The 20,156-nt window shown below is 39.7% G+C and overlaps 1 protein-coding gene across 1 annotated transcript in view; it reads left to right on the top strand.

Moving 5' to 3' along the window:
- myo1d (myosin 1D) overlaps positions 1 to 20,156 on the top strand; it is a 37,669-nt gene that overhangs the window by 2,857 nt on the left and 14,656 nt on the right. Inside the window, exons 2-16 of the mRNA XM_028476047.1 lie at positions 7,995 to 8,203; positions 8,971 to 9,064; positions 9,137 to 9,302; positions 10,822 to 10,875; positions 11,530 to 11,625; positions 11,701 to 11,817; positions 12,097 to 12,300; positions 13,142 to 13,287; positions 13,361 to 13,475; positions 13,728 to 13,898; positions 15,592 to 15,662; positions 16,585 to 16,659; positions 17,085 to 17,217; positions 18,132 to 18,298; positions 19,390 to 19,597. Coding sequence (XP_028331848.1) covers positions 7,995 to 8,203; positions 8,971 to 9,064; positions 9,137 to 9,302; positions 10,822 to 10,875; positions 11,530 to 11,625; positions 11,701 to 11,817; positions 12,097 to 12,300; positions 13,142 to 13,287; positions 13,361 to 13,475; positions 13,728 to 13,898; positions 15,592 to 15,662; positions 16,585 to 16,659; positions 17,085 to 17,217; positions 18,132 to 18,298; positions 19,390 to 19,597 — 2,026 coding nt within the window. The remainder of the gene's footprint in view (positions 1 to 7,994; positions 8,204 to 8,970; positions 9,065 to 9,136; positions 9,303 to 10,821; positions 10,876 to 11,529; positions 11,626 to 11,700; positions 11,818 to 12,096; positions 12,301 to 13,141; positions 13,288 to 13,360; positions 13,476 to 13,727; positions 13,899 to 15,591; positions 15,663 to 16,584; positions 16,660 to 17,084; positions 17,218 to 18,131; positions 18,299 to 19,389; positions 19,598 to 20,156) is intronic.

Raw genomic sequence — 20,156 nt, 5'->3', positions numbered from 1 at the left:
TCAAGACTTTGTCAAGACTTTGTCAAGACTTTGTCAAGATTTTGTCAAGACTTTAAGACTTTGTCAAGACTTTTTTTAAATTTTGAGACTTTGTGAAGACTTTGTCAGGACTTTGTCAGGACTTTTTCAAGACTTTATCAAGACTGTCAGAACTATGTCAACACTTTAGGATTTTGTCAAGACTTTAAGACTTTGTCAAGACTTTATCAAGACTTTAAGACTTTGTCAAGACTTTTTTTTAAATTTTGAGACTTTGTCAAGACTTTTTTAAGATTTTAAGACTTTGTCAAGACTTTGTCAGGACTTTGTGTGCTGTGTACATGAGATCACGCCGTTCTTTCAGTGCCTGCACACACCATATGCTGATTAACCAAAGGGTGCAACAACACAAACCACACCCACTTTAGAATTCTGACCAATCGCACACCAGTTCTCACGTACTACATGTGGACTGAAGCTTGGAACAATCAGGAGTTGTTTTGTCCTTAAATAACTGAGTTATCTGGTCTTCTGAAGGATGGATCAGTACCAATTCTCTGCCTCAGAGCAGGAATGTTCAGGAACAGTTTGAGGTTTGGAGGAATGTGTTCAGTTCCTCTGGGAGAAATGATTCTGCTTTGATTCCCGACACATACAGATCGTCAGGAATGTGTCTGTGATGTTAGGAGACATTTCCTGTGATTTCACTCACTCTTTGTGAATGGAATCCTCCTCCGGCCTGTCTGTTCCTCCTCTGCAGACGGCCCAGACCAGGGCCTGAGGCGGAGGCATCGTGCACAGCGTTGTTTGTAGAGGGCGTGACACGGCGCCTCAGCTTCCTCTGCTCACTTTCTCCTAGACGCAGTGTTTCAGGATTGAGAGCAGAGGGAGGGATATAACCTTACCCCCACATAGGGAGTTCTAATGTTCCTATGAAAGAGTTCTCATCAAATATCAATAACGTCATAATATCGTTCACTTTGGAAAACATTGGAAATGTGAATATATTTCATATTTATAAAAAACGTACGCGTAAAACAAGACAAGAGATCTGATAACAGATAATATTTCCTTTCTCAGGCCGATAACTGAAGACATCAAAACGTCTCCTCCACAGTCTGTGCAGCGGCTGCTTTATATTCCTTTCATACAACTGATTTTTTTTTACTGGTCAGAGTCCTTTTGTGTATTATTTTTGTTGTTTTGTGTAGGAGTTAGTTGTCATTTGGACTAGCTTTGTGATTTTGTGTGTTTGTGACATTGTGATCTGTGTTCCGTATTTTTCATGTTGTTTTGTGTGTTTTTGATATTATTCTGTGTTTTTTATGTTGTTTTGTTTGTATTACATGTGGTTTTGTTTGTTTTTGTTTTTGTTGTTAGTCCATATGTTTTATGTTGTTTTGTGTGTGTTTTCGTTAAAATTTGATGTGTGTTTGTGTGTTTGATGTTGTTTTTTTCCGTTTTTTATATTATTCCATGTGTTTTTGATGTTTTGTATGTTTTTATTAATCTCTTTGTTTTTGATGTTTTGTGTGTTTTTGTTATTATTCCATGACTTTTTGATGTTGTTTTGTGTGTTTTGATCTTGTTGCTGTGTGTTTTCTGGGTAATTATTATCATTTGTGGTGTTGTTGTTCAGATCCGGCTGTGTAGCACTGTGGCGGTCCTGATGTGTACGTCCGATAAGCGTGACTCACACAGGAAGTGGCAGCAGTATTTTTCCCACTGCTCCCAGTTCCTGGTTCTGCTTCAAAGCAGTGTTTCTGTCTGCAGAACTCACCATCGTCCTTTCAACAACAAGCCACCGCCCAAATATAATGATATATTTCAACAAGTGTTTTATTTTCATTTCACTGTTTTTAAATTTTATTTTGTATTTTATCAAGTTATTTTACATTTTTTAATACTTTTTTAAAATGCTTTTTCAAATTGTTTTTTTAATTTAACAAAAATTATAAAATTTGGCGTTTAATAAAAATGTATTTTTTTTTTATAAAAAATTAGTTTTTTTTTTAATTCAGCTTTTCATTCAAATTATTTTTTCATTAAAATGTAGTTTTTATTAAAGTTTAGTTTATTATCAAAAATTGTTTATCAATTCAATTATATTTTAAATTTCTAGATTTTAAAATATATAGATAATATTTTTTTTTCATTCAAATGTTTAATTTTATTGTTTTTGTTTACTTATTCATGACATTTTTTTTTACTCTTTCTTTAATGTCAATCAATGCGTGTTTGTTTAAAATATTTTGGAGCGGTTTGACCTTTGACCCTCTGAACAGGAAGTGTGTGGTAATGAGGAGCAGGTGGTTAAGCAGGAAAGGCTTCTTTATTAGCATCTGATTATTTGAGCGTATGCAGTAGCTCTCACTGGTTGTCATGGGAACAATGGCAGCCCTGTTTGAAAGTATCATAGAAAGGGGTGTGGCCTGCAGGACTCTAGCTTTTTTGTAGGGATGACACACAAAGGAACGAAAGGATTGTGTTCAAGTTCAAAGCTGAGCCTCAGGCTGTGTTTGCTTTGCTCAAAGTCCACAGATAGGAAGGCCACGCCCCTTATCCACGCACGCACACATACGTCTGTGAGGACTTTGTCAAGATTTTGTCAAAGTTTTGTGAGAACTTTGTTAAGACTTTGTCAGGACTTTAAGACTTTGTGAGGACTTAGTTAGTTAGTTAGCATGCGTTCCTGCATGCCCGTAGATTTAATCACACTGTTAGATCACTGCCTCTCACTCTGACCCTAAAGCCACGCAGACGCGTCTGAGGGTGACAACGTTTTACTTTCTGCTCCCACAAGTCCAGTCTGACCACAAGAATGTTCAGGCTCCGCCCCCTCACTTTTCCACTTCTTCTGAAATAGCTTCAGCAGCTCAGACGTCTCATTAGTGCGGCCTCGAGGAACCGCAGCCGCTCGGCGTTCTGCTGCACTTTGCTCCAGAGTTTAAAGGCTGGAAACATCACGGCTGCAGCGTGTGCGAGACATTTGGAAAACTAGCGTCCATACTTCACCTCTCACATTCAAAGTGTTTTTCACTGACTTTGAAACACTTTTTTGAGGCTTGCCATTAGTTTTTCACACAGAGTTGAAGGTGTGTGTGTGTGTGTGTGTGTGTTAGGTGTGTCCCAGTTGCACCAGTTCACACACTGCTCCCATTTCCCCCCGAGACATCAGAGCTGCAGCCTCATGGAAACACAGAGCAGAACCAGCCTTTGTTTTCCTGCTCTGAGCTCACTCCATTAAAACCATTAAAACCAGTGGAAAAGTTCTGCTCCCATTAACACCAGTTCAAGTCAGGGATGGACGACAGTTATCGTCTAATCCACATGTTTTAAAGTCAAGGCCCGGGGGCCAAATCCAGCCCCTTAGAGCATCCAATTCGGCCCTCAGCAGAAAGCAAAACAGACAGAGAAACCATGAATCATTGTGTGAATTATAAACTAATTCTGTTGTAAATCTGTTGTAATCTCCATAATAACACAAATTCAGTGAAACTCCACAATATTAGCACTTCCCTATGATTATATCACATGGAAGTCATTTTTAGTCTCAAATTGTTAAAAAGAACTATCATCAATGTTTCCAAAATCCTGCGATTTTAAATTATTTCATAAAATTTCCCCAAATTGCCAAAAAATTGGCCACAAAATCCTATAAATTGAAAGTGAAGATCCTGCAGGGTCTGAAATCTGTCACTTATTGCTTTCATATTATCAGTGCTGTGCATATTTTATTATTTATTTATATGTGCAATTGCAAACTAGAGCACAATAATGATTAAATACTGTAACCCATTTTCCCGCCTATGATCTGTGGCCCACTTAAGATAAACGGCTCCGTATTTGAACCCTGAACTAAAATGAGTTCGACACCCCTGATCTAATTGTTTATGAGTCTGATAGACAGTGTGTGAACCAATAGGGTGATGTAGCCTTTATCCTTTGACCCTGCTTTACCACTGCTACGTGATAAGCTAACACAAACCTGTGCTGTTTTTCATTGCACTTATCATCATCAATATCAGAGGTTCTCAACCTTGTGGTCAGGGCCCTATTTGGGGTCGCGAGACACTGGCAGGTGGTCGCCAGATGTTTTCAAGAAACTAAGAATATTTTTTTGAACATTTTTCTTTTATTTTTACCCTTTTTCTGCAACTATACCAAACTTGCCATATTTTCACCTATTTTCATCAATTGTTCATGTCATATTTTTGCTCCTTTTAATGCATTTTTGCTACATTACTCCCAATTTCTGCCACTTCTCATTTCAATGCTTTTTCTGCACATTTTTCCACTTTCAAGACATTTTCAGCACTTATAAACCCTTTCCACCACTTTCCACCTAATGTCACATATGTTGACCCATTATTGTCACAGGAGATCACAGGAGGAGATCACAGGAGGAGTGAAACCGTCCTCCTATGATCTTCGTGAATATTGATGAGTGTTGGTGGGCACTGGGGGGGTGGACGTGATGATGGCTGGCGTCTCCCACAGACCGTGTGAGAGCAGTCTTTAGAGCGCGGTGTGCTGGATTCAAAGGTTGTCAGAGCCTCAGTGGAGCAATGTGCGCCTTCCTCTGGGCATCTCTCCTCAGGATTTTACCCCCACATCCTGGACCCTGATGAGCTTAAGACCTGGGGCTTCATGTACAAAGACTTGTGTGAAATAAGCGTACATCTCAATCCAGAAACTGGCGTATGCTCGTAAAAATTTAGATGTATGAACTTGTGCGTGGGACTGGATTTACGCACCTATCCTTTGAACATCTGAATCAGCATGGATGTGAGTGCACTAGGGATGTAACGATTAATCGTAAGGCAGTTAAAAATCGATTCATAGGTATCACGGTTCACATCGATACTGTGAAAATTGAAACAGCAGAGGGCGCTATATATTTATCCTTCTCTTATCCAGAAGTGTTGGCGGCTGGTGGAATCTGCTACTACTTTCTTTCCTGCCACCTTCTACTTTTAAACATGTTCATAAATGATTCCTTACCCCTTTAAAGGGAGAAAAAGAAAATGCAGCGACGCCTAAAACAAGTATTTTAATAGAAAATAAACTATAAAAAATATGTTTATCAATATAGGCGATATTGTATTTTTCTCAATCGCCAAAAAGGAAAACTATATATATCTTGAATATCAATATATCGCCCACCCCTAATTGATCCATCAGGATTTTGACTTACGCATGTTTTTGGGCGTACATGAGGCTCCAGTACCTGGTCCCTCTGATCCAGACTCAGCCTGTAGATCATGTCTGGTTGGTCGGGTCCTGGTCTTCATGTTCAGTGATATTGTCACTAAGGTTAGCGTGTATATAACGGTTCATACTGATCTGTTGCTAACTTACCATCATCAATATGCTTCACAGCATCTGCAGGTTTTTATTGATTAATGCGATGCTAATAAACCACGTGATCATCTCCTGGTTCTTCAGTCTAATGTCCTGTGTTTGTTAGCGACATCAGTGCCTTCGCATGGAGATACACACACACACACACACAGAGCTGTTGTCTCTGCAAACAGCAGCAGGACATCTGTCAGATTAAAGATGACCTCTCTGCTCTTTATAATTCCCTAAACCATCGTCAGGTCCACATCACGTGGCGAGCGGCTCAGGCCGAGGACGACGCACCGCAGATTTAATCAGAGCTCCAGCAGCACGTGACACCAACCCTCACTGCCTTTATTCTCCCTGTTTGGAGAACAACACAGTAAAAGTCTGAGAGAACTCACTAAAGAGGAAACATAGGCTTAAATACATTTGTTTTGGGAGAAATATGAATTAACACAATACACATTGACACAACGTGTGAACATACAAAACATCAACGACATTGTCAAGATTACGCTAGGAAATGACAAAAAGAACACCAGCTGACGAAACAAACACACACAAAACACCACAAACACAAATCGAGACCAAGACCATGGTAAAATATACAAAAGGACTTCAAACACACAAATAACAAAAATCTAACGGAAAGATACGCAAAATAACTTCAACAAAAAACAATCATAAAAACACACAAAATATCTCCAAAAACACACAAAACAACAAACATCCAAAAATCTAACAAAATTATGTTACGCAACATGACTTCAAAACACAAAAATCAAACAGAAAAATACACAAAATGTCTTCAAAAGCACACAAAACAACAAAAAACAAACAAAATTAAACAAAAAAAATACACAAAATGATGTAAAAACACAAAACAACAAAAACCAAAATATGAATAGTTGATGGTTGACGAGCAATTAAATGTAAATGTGTTTCTTGGATTAGTTCACGTGCGCTGGGCGCTCCTTGCGTCACGTGCACGCTCTGTGCTGCAGAAGCTCTTCATTGTCGATGATGGCGGTGGGAAGCAGCTGGTGGGAACAATGGAGCGAGCGCACGGTGTGCTCATGGTGTGTTAGTGCTGCTGCTCGCACACGCACACACAGCAGCTCTTTATCTGCAGAGGCAGTTGGGGTGGGGGGTGGGGGGTATGATGGGGTGGGGGGGGGTATGATGGGATAGATACCAGGGGACGAGTCCAGGAAAGAAATGTATTACTTTCATTGCAGGCTCAGGAGTATCAGTTCCTTTTCACAGAATTTAGAATTCCCGCTGGAATGACAACCAATAGGTTTCTTTTGTCTTTAAGAATATGAATGTTACTCAGCTAATAGTATTTGAATTGTGTATTTTACACGTTCTTGTATGTAAACTAGGAAGGACGTCGTGATGACGCAGTAAACACAAACATCAGGCGCTGAATCAACATCTTTACGTACTGTTTGACCCCCTGTAGCTCCGCCTCCTAGTTGAGTCCAAGGTTACTAACAATCACACGTGTTCATAAATGCATTTCAGGAGCATCTTTTATCACACTTCACAACCAGTTCACATTTTTCTCACTAGATGGTGCTGAAAACTAGAACATTTACATATAAGTTGCTTCATTATATAAGTTGTAGCCTCCGTTTTAAAGGAATAGAGGTGCAACTTATGTAACTTGTTTTTAAGAAGCGATAATGTCACTAATAATATTTCATAATCAGAAGCTGATATGATGCGTTCACACCGGATGTGTCACGAAATGTTCGTGCGACCAGATTACATGCAAAGTCAATAGTTAAGACGCGGCCCACAGGCGAAATCTTTCCTGTGCGGCGGTGCGGTCCGATTCCAACACCAAGAGCGTTGGCCATGCAAGCGTGCTCCAGATTTTTTTGTAATATTTGCACATTCGCAAGAGTTGAAAATATTGAACTCCTGCAACTGTTTCGCATGACAAAAGCCGATCAGGGTCTTTGTTGATGATGACGTCAGGCCGTCAACACAGTCTGTTCACCCATTCAACCATGGAGTAGAAGCTGTGTGTGACCACCTGGAGCTGTATGACACGGCCTTTATAACCGGAACCGGACTAGGCAGGATTTGGCGTGGAGGAGAATCAGCGAGGAGGTGGTAGTAGCAGGTAAAAGTTCTCTCTGTAGGTTTCATCTTTGAAAGTCGGCACTGAGCTAGGACAGCATTAGCCGCTAATCACACCGGCTTTATTCACTGGTGGTTTATGTTTGTGAGAGGAGAAAAAGGAGCGCTGCTCCTCGTGCAGAAGGCAGTGAAACTCACCGAGTTGGATGTGTCGCTAGTGGGCGGTGCTTTGCTTCGAAAGGGGACATTTTTTGATCCTGCGAAACCTGCGGATCGTTTTGTGTGGCAGACATGTCCGGTGCCACAGTAGATGCATTCGCAAAAATGCCACAAACAGTTGAGTAGTGCCCCCTTTGGATAGAGTGTAAAGACATGAAATGTGCAATTTACTTTGGGTGAACTTTTCACGTCAAACTGAATCATAATTCATGGGTATTTTTCTGAGCTTTAACACACGAAACAACAAAGACTTTGTGTGTTTTTGTTATTGCTTTGTGTATTTTTTTTCCTTTTGTTTTGTGTGTTTTTGTGAAGCGACTTAAATCTTGTGTGTTTGACGTGTTTTCGTCCCTCCGTAGGTTTGAGAAGGGTCGGATCTACACCTACATCGGGGAGGTGGTGGTGTCGGTGAACCCGTACCGGCCCATGAACATCTACGGCCGGGACAGCGTGGAGCAGTACCGGGGCCGCGAGCTCTACGAGAGGCCGCCGCACCTCTTTGCCATTGCAGACTCCGCCTACAAAGCCATGAAGAGGAGGAACAAGGACACATGTATCGTCATCTCAGGTCACACCTCAACCCTTTAACCCAATGACAATAATAATAACTATTCTTTATTATTTGCGTAATTATATTTAAAAAAAAAAATAATAATTATAGAATAAATAAATAAAAAATCTAATTTTTGTAGTGAAATGTATAATTAATTATAACTGTAAAATAAAAGGTAAATAATATATTAAAAATGATAAATGTAAAATTAACACAAGCTGTGTTAAAGAAGAGGCAACAGCGCCCTCCTGTGGTCAATGCTAGAACATAGAGCTACATATTCAATGTTATAATTTATAAAACTCAAACTGGTTTACAAAAACATAAGAATCTTTGAAATGACTAAATATTTTATACATAAAATAATTTAATTAAAATAACATGTTTAAAAATATATTTCTAAAACAATTCTAATATTTTTTATACATTGATTTAAATTTTTCCATACATTAAAAAACAAAAATTATCATAAATATCCTGACATGAATAAGACAAACAAAACTCATTAGAAAGCAGTTAAAGTTACAATTACACTATAGGGCGTATGTATTAAAATAAAAATCAACCAATATTGTATGAATAAAAAATGTAAATCAATGGATGTGAAAAATAAAAACTCGTGAAAAATGCAAAGAAAAGTAAAAGCCTTACAGGTGGAGGCAAAAAAAAACTAAAATTAACTATTGTTATAAAATAGGATTTTGCATATCATAGATAGGATGCTGGCATTCTGTTCTTTTATTGTGAGAATTATTGGAGCAATTGTTTTATTTCCTTTACAGGGGAAAGTGGAGCAGGAAAAACTGAAGCCAGCAAATATATAATGCAATACATCGCTGCTATTACCAACCCCAACCAGAGGGCGGAGGTGGAGAGGTGAGAGCGACTCAGTGCGACTGGTATTATGGGCTGTGATTGCCTGACCTTTGACCCCGCCCCTCTCCGCAGGGTGAAAAACATGCTGCTGAAGTCCAACTGTGTCCTGGAGGCCTTTGGGAACGCCAAGACCAACCGCAACGACAATTCCAGCCGCTTCGGCAAATACATGGACATCAACTTTGACTTCAAGGGAGACCCGATCGGAGGACACATCAGCAACTACCTGCTGGAGAAGGTGCGGTCACTCAACGGCGTGTGTGGGGCGACTTTTAATCCGATAAAGTCAAAGTGGGCACGCGGGCCATCAAAACAGATAAAGTCTGCGTGAAAGCAGTTCTGAGAAATTTGGTGCGAGCAGTTTCTAAACTTCTGGGGGAGTGAGGACAAATTGCACAGCACAAGCATTTTGAAATTTGCATGTGGAAGTTTAAAGTTTTGCACAAGCAGTTTAAAGTTTCACACGAGCAGTTTACAGTTCTTTGCAAGCCGTTTGAAATTTTGCGCAAGCAGATTTAAGTTTTGCTCAAGTAGTTTAATTTTTTGCACAAGCAATTCAAAGTTTTGCACGAACAGTTTGAATTTTTGCCCAAGTAGTTTAAAGTTTTGCGCTAACATGTTGTTTACATATGTGATGCTTGAAAAATGGAAAAATAGCAATGAATGAACAGCTGTTAAGGCTCGAAAATTGTTCGAAGTATGTAGAAAGCTTGTCACCTGAGGTCGCGGCCGCGGCCGCGACCTCAGGTGACAAGTTTATTTAAGGAAACTCACTTTACAGGTGAACAATTGCGGGATCCATGCAGCATTCCCAAAAACGAGTGTTCGTCCAATGTGCGGTCCTGGCCTGATGTTCAATGGCCAGACATTTATACATATCTGATAGAAAAACCCAGGGCCGGATTCACAAAGATCTGAAATAAAGGGTAGTAATTCAGTTGCTTCCCTAAATCCTGTTGTGACGCAGTTTCCTCACTTGCTGCGCGGAATTCACCAAGATTGCAGCAATGATTACTGCACGAGCGGAACTGGTGCAGACCTGCCTCTTTTTAAATGATGAACGTTTTGCTCGTTTAATGTGGAGAATGCAGTGAGTCCGAAGCTACACGCACACACATACTGGAGCCCCTTTTTCCATCTCTGCTGTGTTTTCTGTCCACATTTATGGCAACGATGATCTCTGCGTGTGTTTGCACCTCCTTCTCAGTCGTGGTATTTTCTGGTACTAAAACTATCACCGCAAACAGCTCCATGAATCGCATTGCGTCCCCTGCATTAATTTATTTGCATTCACTCCTCCCATATTTTTGCTCCCTCTGGGAGATCCGCCTACAATGCATATTCATCAAAGGGAAACGCTCTAAATGGAATGAGGGCGCATTTGGAAGCGCAGCAGCGGCGCACACCCGATTCCTTGGGCTTTGTACACCTTAATAACGCTTGAAGTGACGTTTGCACACGTTTTAAAACCATAAACCTTACGTGAATTCGCCCCTCAGAGTGAAGACGATGTGGTCGCGATAGCAGTGTCAGAGTTGAACCAATTTAGCATGCAGGTTTTGTTTGTGAAAGCAAATAGAAATGTTGAACACTGAAAGATGTTCTTAGCAAACAAATACACTTCTAAGCTAAGACGAATTTTGACAACACAAGTTGTTTCAACATTTGGATGGAGGAAGTGTCTCCTGACATACTAAAGTAGATTAAGCTGTGTGTGTGTGTGTGTGTGTGTGTGTGTGTGCGTGTGTGTCCCACAGTCCAGAGTCATCTTCCAGCAGGAAGGAGAGAGGAGCTTTCACTCCTTCTATCAGGTAAACATCTGTTTGTGTATCTAATGCACCAAAATGACTGAAACATTATTAAATAGATCCTGTTGGATTGCACCAGATGGTGTTGTGGTTGTACTAGTTACCATGTTATCTAGTGACTGGTTTCTAGCAGTGCTGCTCTTTATTATAAGCTCATTAAACAGGAACCGTATCTGTATCTCTAAGACTGGGGTAATGCTGGGGTAAAGTTGACTCCACAGTGTTAATAGTTGGTGTTGTGGTTTAAGTGGTGATTGTGTTACCCTGTGACTGTAAGGGCAGTTGCTAAAAGCATAGCTGTCTATAATTTTATTATCGTTTAGATGAATGTAAAAACTGTGGGACGGCAATTAAAGCTTCGTTTCTGCTGCAATGTGTCACCAGTTATACAGATGACCAGTTGAAGTGAGACACCAGCATGTTAAGTGTATGTTGTTTTCCCTCTATTTGCTAAAAACTGCCTCTAATGTTAACAAAGCTTAGCTAGTGTCAACATTTGTAGTCACTAACTAAAACGCAACATTGGTAACATAATGTAACAACATGGTTTTTAACGTAAATAGAGAATGAATGACATGTTTTCATGAGCAGGTTTAAAGTTTTGCACCAGAGAACATGCACTGCCGGTGTTGTGAACTTGTTGGTCTCCCTGAGCAGCTGCTGAAAGGAGCTCCCGACTCCCTGCTGCGCTCTCTGCATGTGCACAAAGATCCGAGCACCTACAGCTACATCAGAGTGGGAGGGGTCATCAAGGTACACACACGTGCTGATCTGTGGATGGAAAACATACATCTATAGATCTATATCGGCTCCTGTTTCTCTCTGCAGTCAAGCATCAACGACAGCGCCGACTTCAAAGCCGTCGCCGACGCCATGAAAGTGATCGGATTCACCGCCGACGAGATCCAGACGACGTACAAGATCATAGCGACAATCCTCCACCTGGTGATTAGTAACATAGACATACACATGAATAGATCTGTTCCTGTTTAAGTTTTGCACAAGCAGTTTGAGATTTTGCACGAGCAGACGCCATGACAGTGATGGTATTCACCGTCAATGTGATTCAGACGACGCATAAGATCATAGCAACAATCCTCCACCTGGTGATTAGTAACATAGACATACACATGAATAGATCTGTTCTTTATTGTATTTTAGGGTGCTCGTCTTTGTTGGCGTTTTATTTCCAGGAAGTCACGCGTAATGACGTTTGTGTCTTAGGGAAACCTGACGTTTGGTGTTGACGGCGACGTGACGCTGATAGAAAACACCAAGCTAACGTCCGTCATCGCAGAGCTACTGTCTACGAAGGACGAGAGCGTGGAGAAAGCCCTGCTTTACCGCACGGTGGCCACAGGACGTGATGTCATCGAGAAGCAGCACACGGAGCAGGAAGCTAGCTACGGACGCGACGCCCTTGCCAAAGTCAGTACTTAATCGGAAGGTGTTGTGAACAAGAATGGTGGTGAACTGGGATTTTAAAAAACATAGAAAAACTGACAGAAAAAGTGGTAAAATGGGTTCAAAATGTCAATATTGGAACAATTAGTTTAAAAGCATGACAAATTGTGAATGTGGTTAAATTGGCAAAAATAAGCATGAAATATGGTGAAAAGAGGTTAAAAGTGACAATAATGAGTCAACACGTAACATTAGGTGGAAAAGTGGTGGAAAGGGTTTATAAGTGGAAGAAATGGACAGAAAATGCATTGGAATTTGATGACGAAGTGTCAGAAATGGGAGTAATGTAGCAAAAATGCATTAAAATGAACAAGAATGTGGCAAGAAAAAGTGATGAAAATTGGTTAAAATATGGTTAGTTTGGTGGAGTTGCAGAAAAAGGGTAAAAAAGTAAGCAAAAATTAACTAAATTTATCCAAAATCCTGCAATTTTTCTCAAATTATTCCACAAAATATCCCAAAAATAAATAAAAATTGTTTAAAAAAATAAAATCAAAATCAAATCAATCAAAGGACATTAAAGTATCTCTCACTTATTGCTTAGATATTGTTGATGCCTTCCATACTTTGTCTAATTTATAAATGGAAGTGCAAACTTGGCCACATTAATGTTGAAATTGTTTGTTTTCCAACCTATAATCTGTGGCCCACTTGTGATCAAACTGCTCAGTATTTGGCCTTTGAACTAAAATGAGTTTGATATAGCCAGTTTAGATGCTTTTAAGTGTTGTGTGTTTGTAATTTGTGTTTCCTAACGTGTTCCCTGGCTCCTCCCCTGGCTCTACCCCCTCCCCTTCCTCCTCAGGCCATGTACGAGCACCTCTTCTGCTGGATCGTTGCTCGCATCAACGACATTATCGAGGTGAAGAACTACGACGCCAGAGTCCACGGGAAGAACACGGTCATCGGTGTGTTGGACATCTACGGCTTTGAGATCTTCCAGAACAACAGGTGGGAGCCGTGGGGAGGGGGCGGTCCTCAAAGCTCAGGTGTTCAAACCGTGGTTCCTTGTGATGTTCTGCAGCTTTGAGCAGTTCTGCATAAACTACTGCAACGAGAAGCTGCAGCAGCTGTTCATCCAACTGGTTCTGAAGCAGGAGCAGGAGGAGTACCAGAGGGAGGGGATTCCCTGGAAGCACGTACGTTCTACCATGAAATAAAGAAATATTTTTTATGGTTAGGTTTACGGTTAGGTTTAGTCTCAGTCACGTCACCTAACCTGGCCAATGACTGACCTATCAATTGACCTAAACTGGCCAATCAGGGGCGCTGCGTACTGATAAAATGTGGGTATATTGATAGGGCAGCCGTACGGATAGCCACTACCTATAATAAACACATTCTACACACTTAGAGAGGAACACCTCTGATCCCTCGCTCTCTGCTCACAGATCGATTACTTCAACAACCAGATCATCGTGGACCTGGTGGAGCAGCAGCACAAAGGGATCTTCTCAGTGCTGGACGAAGCCTGTATGAACGTTGGGAAGGTCACTGACGAGCTTTTCCTCCAAGGACTGAACGGGAAACTGTCCAAGCACGCGCACTACACCAGCCGCAAGGTAACAACTGTAATAATAATAATAACGATGGTAATGATGATGCATTGGATGTCATGTAGCAGCAGCCGCTTAGTAGGGACTAGTTTGCTCAACCTCATTTACACTGAGACACACTGCAGCTGAGTGATTCCACTGGTGTTTTAAACCAGCTGGTGACTGTGTCTGAGTGTTGGCTGCTAATCAGTTAACATGGACACCAGTTTGAGCAGAACAGCAGTGAAGCTGGGACCTCCTGAAGGTGTTTGACACTGTATAGACTGGTTTATACTGGTTTGTACTGTTTTATAATTTTATATATAGTTAAGTTATAATCAGAGATGGGCGATATTAAAGTTAAATAATTATTCTCATTTTGGACAGATGTTTTTTGTAGAATCACATCCACTTGTTGATTCTATGGACCTAACATGAGGTCTGTGTGTCTGTCGTTATTATCAGTTCAAAGCTCAGTTGGTTTCAGACTGTCTGCAGTTCCCTCAGTGACCACTAGAGGGCAGCAGAGACCAATCAGATGAGCTGTAGGCCTGACTCAACACTTTCCTGTAGTGACGTCACTGGCAGCCAATGGCAGAGCGGAGGCTGCTGGTGAAAGGCATGCTGGGAAACAGAGGTGGTGTAGTGACACGGATGGTTTATTTTGAAAAAATGTGTTCTGTTTATTCTGTCATTTAGATGTTTTATTTATTTCACTTATTATTGTGACATGAATTTAATTCATTCATTCATTCATTTGTTAATAATAAAATAAACATGTGTGTGCGTGTGTGTGTTGGACTGTGATTGATTAGGATCTGTGAGGTTCGCTCTGACTTCCAGCTGACTCGAGCTGTCGCCCTAACGAAGCATCTGTTGGTTGGCTTGTGTGTGTGTGTGTGTGCGCGTGTGTTTTGTTGTCTCAGACAGACTTTGTACAAGATTTAAGTCCATAAATCCATCCATCAGTGGAAGATGTGGAGGAGACGTTTGTTTGTTTTTAATGAATCCAGTTAATTAATCTGCATATTAATGTGTCTTCATGTTTGTACATTTAAGAACAGATTTATTCTTTATACGTCTGTGACAGAGGACAGAAAAACACAAAGAAAACTACACAGAATTTACTCCAAAAAAAAAAAAAAAAAAAAAAAGAAAAGAAAAGGATTACCAGAAAATTGTAGGACGGAAAAAAGAAAATAACAAAAAAATGGACGCCTAACACACACAAAAGGAGAAACATTATATGAAATACTAATAATACACAAAATGACACCAAAAATATTCAAAATGACAACAGAAAAACAGAAAATCATACAAATTCACAAAATAAACACACAGACATCATTGGAACTGTGATTAACGTCAGGAGCAGGTTGCCAGGTTGGGTTTATTGTGTCAAAAGGAAGGTTATGAGTATTTCTGTGCAGAATTATCAGCTGGATCTGGTAACACACACAGACACTACAGACCCATGTTGGACCATTCAATGAGTTAGAAGCAGTTTCCCATAATGCCATGCTGCAGTTTAAACTCTGATATAACTCAGATTAGGGCTGTGATGATGCTAACGTTCTCCTGTCAGTGGTGATATCTGTGAAGCTAACGGAGGCTAACGAGCCGTGCTGTTGGGACTTTTTGAACGTTTTCTTTTCTCCGCCTCAGGCAGAAAAACAAACATGACTCATCTCTCTCTCTCTCTCTCTCTCTCTCTCTGTAGCTCTCGCCCACTGATAAGAGTTTGGAGTTCGACCGAGACTTTCGTATCCGTCACTATGCTGGAGACGTGGTGTACGTATCTCACCTCCTCTGCTCAGCCTGTGACTGTTAGACCATTATGACTGTTTATTATCATCTGATCTCAGTCACATGATCAACTTTCATGTCAGCATTAGAATAACGACCAATCAGAGCATGAACACAGGAAACTACAAAGGAACTGTGGTTTTGTTGTGGTTTTGTGTATTCCCCTATTGTTTTTGGAGTCCTTTAGTGTATTTAATTTTTTATTTAATACAATGTGTATTTTTGTTGTTGTTTTGTATTATTTTCTGTTATTTGTTTTGGGGTTTTTTTTGTTTTGTGGCGTAAATTTTTGCATTTGTGTTTGTTTTGTATATTTTTCTATTATTCTTTCTTTCTGTGTTTTGTTTTTGTATATTCTTCTGTAATTTTCTATATTTTTGTCATTTTGTGTCTTATTGGTATTACATTTTTGTGTGTGTTCTTGGAGTCAGTTTGTGTTGTTTTTTGTGTTTTAGGAGTCCCTTTTTTTGGCAATTTTTTATGTGGGCCACATTTTTTTCATGTCCCGTGTTGGATATTTACGTGTTGCAGTTGAAACAGTAAAAACCTCTCGACATCAGGTGTTTGAGGCTCACTGCAGCGCCGCCGCTTTGTCATCCCACAGGAGCTTTTCTGACCATTAAGGGCTCATTAAGTGCTCGACTCCAGGATTAATTGATCCCATGGTCACTTAACGTTGGTCAGGATTCAGGATTTCTACGTTAGAATAATGTTTACTCACAGGGTAATGAAAAATCTTCTACCCTCGAGTCCATGTTTTTATGATTAAAACGAATAAAGTCCGAAAGGCTGATCATATGACGAGTTACAAGTGAGTCACTAGTTAGTCCTGGAGCAGTATTTCTTATTGAAATACTGTGTGTGTGTGTGTGTGTGTGTGTGTGTGTGTGTGTGTGTGTGTGTGTAGCTACTCTGTGCTCGGTTTCATCGATAAGAACAAGGACACGCTGTTCCAGGACTTCAAAAGACTGTTGTACAACAGGTAACGCACACAAACGCACACACACATCCCTTTATTCTATTTAATTTATTCTACATAAATTTCTGTAATTTTGTATGTTTTTGTTGTCATTTTGTTTTGTTTTTTCTTTTATTTGTGTTTTTGTTTCATGGATTCAATTTGTGCATTTTTTTTTTTTTTTAATTTGTTTTTTCTTTCATTTTTTGTGCATGTGTTTTTGGTATTGTATTATTTTGGTTTTGTTAAAGTCAAATCAATGTTTAATGAACGAGTCAATACATACATCAATACTACAATAAAATAAATCCACCACAGAAGAAGAATCACATTTATGCAAAAGTGCAACAATAAGATGTATTATATTTGGTTTTGTATAAAACTCCACTGCAACATGGATCTACATCCAGGACTAAGGGACGTGCACTGATTGTGTCCCGTATGTTCAGTTCTAACCCGGTTCTGAAGGGAATGTGGCCTGAAGGAAAATTACGCATCACTGAAGTCACCAAACGTCCTCTGACCGCCGCCACGCTCTTTAAGAACTCCATGATCTCACTGGTGGAGAACCTGGCCTCAAAGGTGAGGACGCGCTCCATCACACAACACAGTACACACAAAGACTTCAAAAACACGCAACAAAACCACATGAAAAAAAATCACAATAAAATGACAAAATCATGTTAAAACAACAGAAAATGTGTGAAAAAATAGCAAAAGTCACAATCCAACACAAAGTGATGGCAACAAAACAAAAACGTACAAAACACCAAGGATATTACTCAAAATAGCTAGAAAAACACAAAAAAACGACAACAGGACTCCTCTAAAAACAGTGAAAAGATGCGGAATGACAACAATAATGCATAAAATTACCACAAAAACAACAGAAACGCACAAAAAGCACTAAACAACAGCAAAATTATACAACAAAACATCAGAAACTATACAAAGTGACAGCAACAAAACAAAAAACACACAAAACAACTGGGATAATACTTAAAATAACTCAGGAATGGGGAGTGGTTAAGAAAGCAGGCGCATAACCGGAGGGTCACTGGTTCGAATCTCACCATGGGCCATCACTGTGGGCGCCTGAGTAATGCCCTTAACCCCCAACTGCCCACTGCTCAGGGATTGGTCAAATGCAGAGAACAAATTTAATGTTTTTAAAAATTAAAAAAAAAAAACATGACAGCAACAACACACAAAAAAACACTGAAAGGACGCAAATGCTGGAAGAAGAAAAATGCTTAAAATGACCACAAAAAGGAACAAAAACGTACAAAAAGACTAAACAACTGCAAAATTACACTACAAAACATCAAAAACAACCCAAAATGACCTCAACAAAACATAAACGTACAAAACGACAATAACAAAAAACACTAAAAGGTCACAATCACACAAACGACCACATTCTTAGCGTCTGTCACTTCCTGTTTGTGTGTTAGTGGTTAATGTTACCTCTGTGGTGCGTCTGTCGCCCCCTACAGGAGCCGTACTATGTGCGCTGCGTCAAACCCAACGACGTGAAGTCACCGCTGCTGTTTGAGAACGAGCGCTGTCGTCATCAGGTGGAATATCTCGGACTGTTGGAGAACGTTAGAGTGAGACGAGCCGGATTCGCCTACAGACAGACGTACCAACGCTTCCTGCAGAGGTGACACACACACACACACACACACACATAATTGTTATCCCATAATTGGTCATTAATTACAATTATGACTGAATTAAAATTTCAGTCATAATTGAAAAAATATGTTGCTGTTGTAATTGTAGGTGAGTTTGGATAATTGACTTGTAATTGTAATTGGCATGAACATTTTATACAAACTGTCATTTATAATGTAATTAAACACAAAACTGGGGAATCGTGTTATAGTTCTATGATTTACACATATCAAAATATTAATACCAATATTTAAATTGATTAGGAAGCCTAACAAGGTAACCAAGATATGAGAAACTAATTAGATGATAAATAATATATTTTACAGCTGATTTAAGACATGGGTCAAACCGTTTTATGGGCTTATTTTATAAAGGCTCAGTCATTGTGATTAATTGTATTTGAACTTTAGTAATTGAGAATGTAATTGGAAATAACATAATGGTCAACATAATTATAATTGAATTGTAATTGAAGACGTAATTGTAATTTAAAAATGTTATTGACCCACACACACACACAAACACACACACACACACACACACACGTTCATTCATAGAAATCCAGACTTGATTAGTGCTGCACTTAAACGAACATCCCTGATTGTAGCTGTGGTTGGGTAATGGATGGTTTCTGACACACACACACACACACACACACACACACACACACACACACACACACACACACACACACACACACACACACACTCCTTCACCCACTGCCCTGGTATGGAGGAGGATTATGTGCTAATCCCTGCTTTCCTGCGTTTTCTGTCACTTTTAGGATCTCACAGATTAAAAATCAAACCCAGGCTTATTTTATGTTTAGAAAAATAATTTCAAAAAGAAATGTATTAAAAGATAAAATTACGATTATATATTGAACATTAGCCAAAGAAGAAATACATTGAAACATTTGCAAAATCTGATTTAAACCAAAATTTAATCTCTAAATAAATGTTCTAAGTTGGTACGAATTGAGTTTTAAATGAATACGTGAGTGAAGGGATAAAACATTTGATAGTTCACGATGGGTTCTCGTGGTCAGTACAGACATGTGGTTTCCCTGTCCTTCAGGTATAAGATGATCTCAGAGTTCACGTGGCCCAACCACGACCTCTCCTCAGACAAAGAAGCTGTGAAGAGGCTCCTCCAGGGCTGTGGATTCCACAATGACGTTGCCTACGGGAAAACCAAGATTTTCATCCGCACGCCACGTACGCTCTTCAGCCTGGAGGAGGAGCGGGCTCAGATGGTGAACAGGATCGTCCTCTTCCTGCAGAAGGTGGGAAAGTAGAGATACATCTTTGAAGACTGTGAGCATGTCCTCAGCCCTTTTAAACAAATTGATAACTAAACTCCTTCAGACATGAAAATTATTATATGAACGAAAAAGTGCATGTCTTCATTTCTTGTTGATCTGATGGGGGCGGAGCTATGTTATCGGAGAAGTGAAGGAAAGAAGTTGGATCCAGTTTAATCTAATTGATTCAAGTTTGAAATGTATTAAATCAATTGTTTGTCCCTTAAACACGTTTGTCATGTAGAACAGAAATAGCCCTCTGTCTTATTTTGTGCGGTACCCAAAGGAAACACACAAAATGACTCCAAAAACACACATCCAATGCAGTTTGGCTTTATAGCTAAACATTATACAGAGACCGCAGTCTGCTTTCTCACAGAAAACATGAAACTGTTAGTGGATAAAAGTGGAGTTGTTGGAGGAAAATGTATTGACTTTAAAAAGGCCTTCGACACTGTTAATCACAAAGTCCTGTTAAACAAATTGTACTCCTTTAATTTCTCGCCTAGAGCTGTAAACTGGTTTGAGTTATATTTATCAA

Source organism: Gouania willdenowi, chromosome 19, assembly GCF_900634775.1.
Source record: "Gouania willdenowi chromosome 19, fGouWil2.1, whole genome shotgun sequence".
NCBI classification, from domain to species: Eukaryota; Metazoa; Chordata; class Actinopteri; order Blenniiformes; family Gobiesocidae; genus Gouania; species Gouania willdenowi.
The sequence above is the reverse complement of the archived record's forward strand: the minus strand, read 5'-3'. Positions and strand labels throughout refer to the sequence as shown.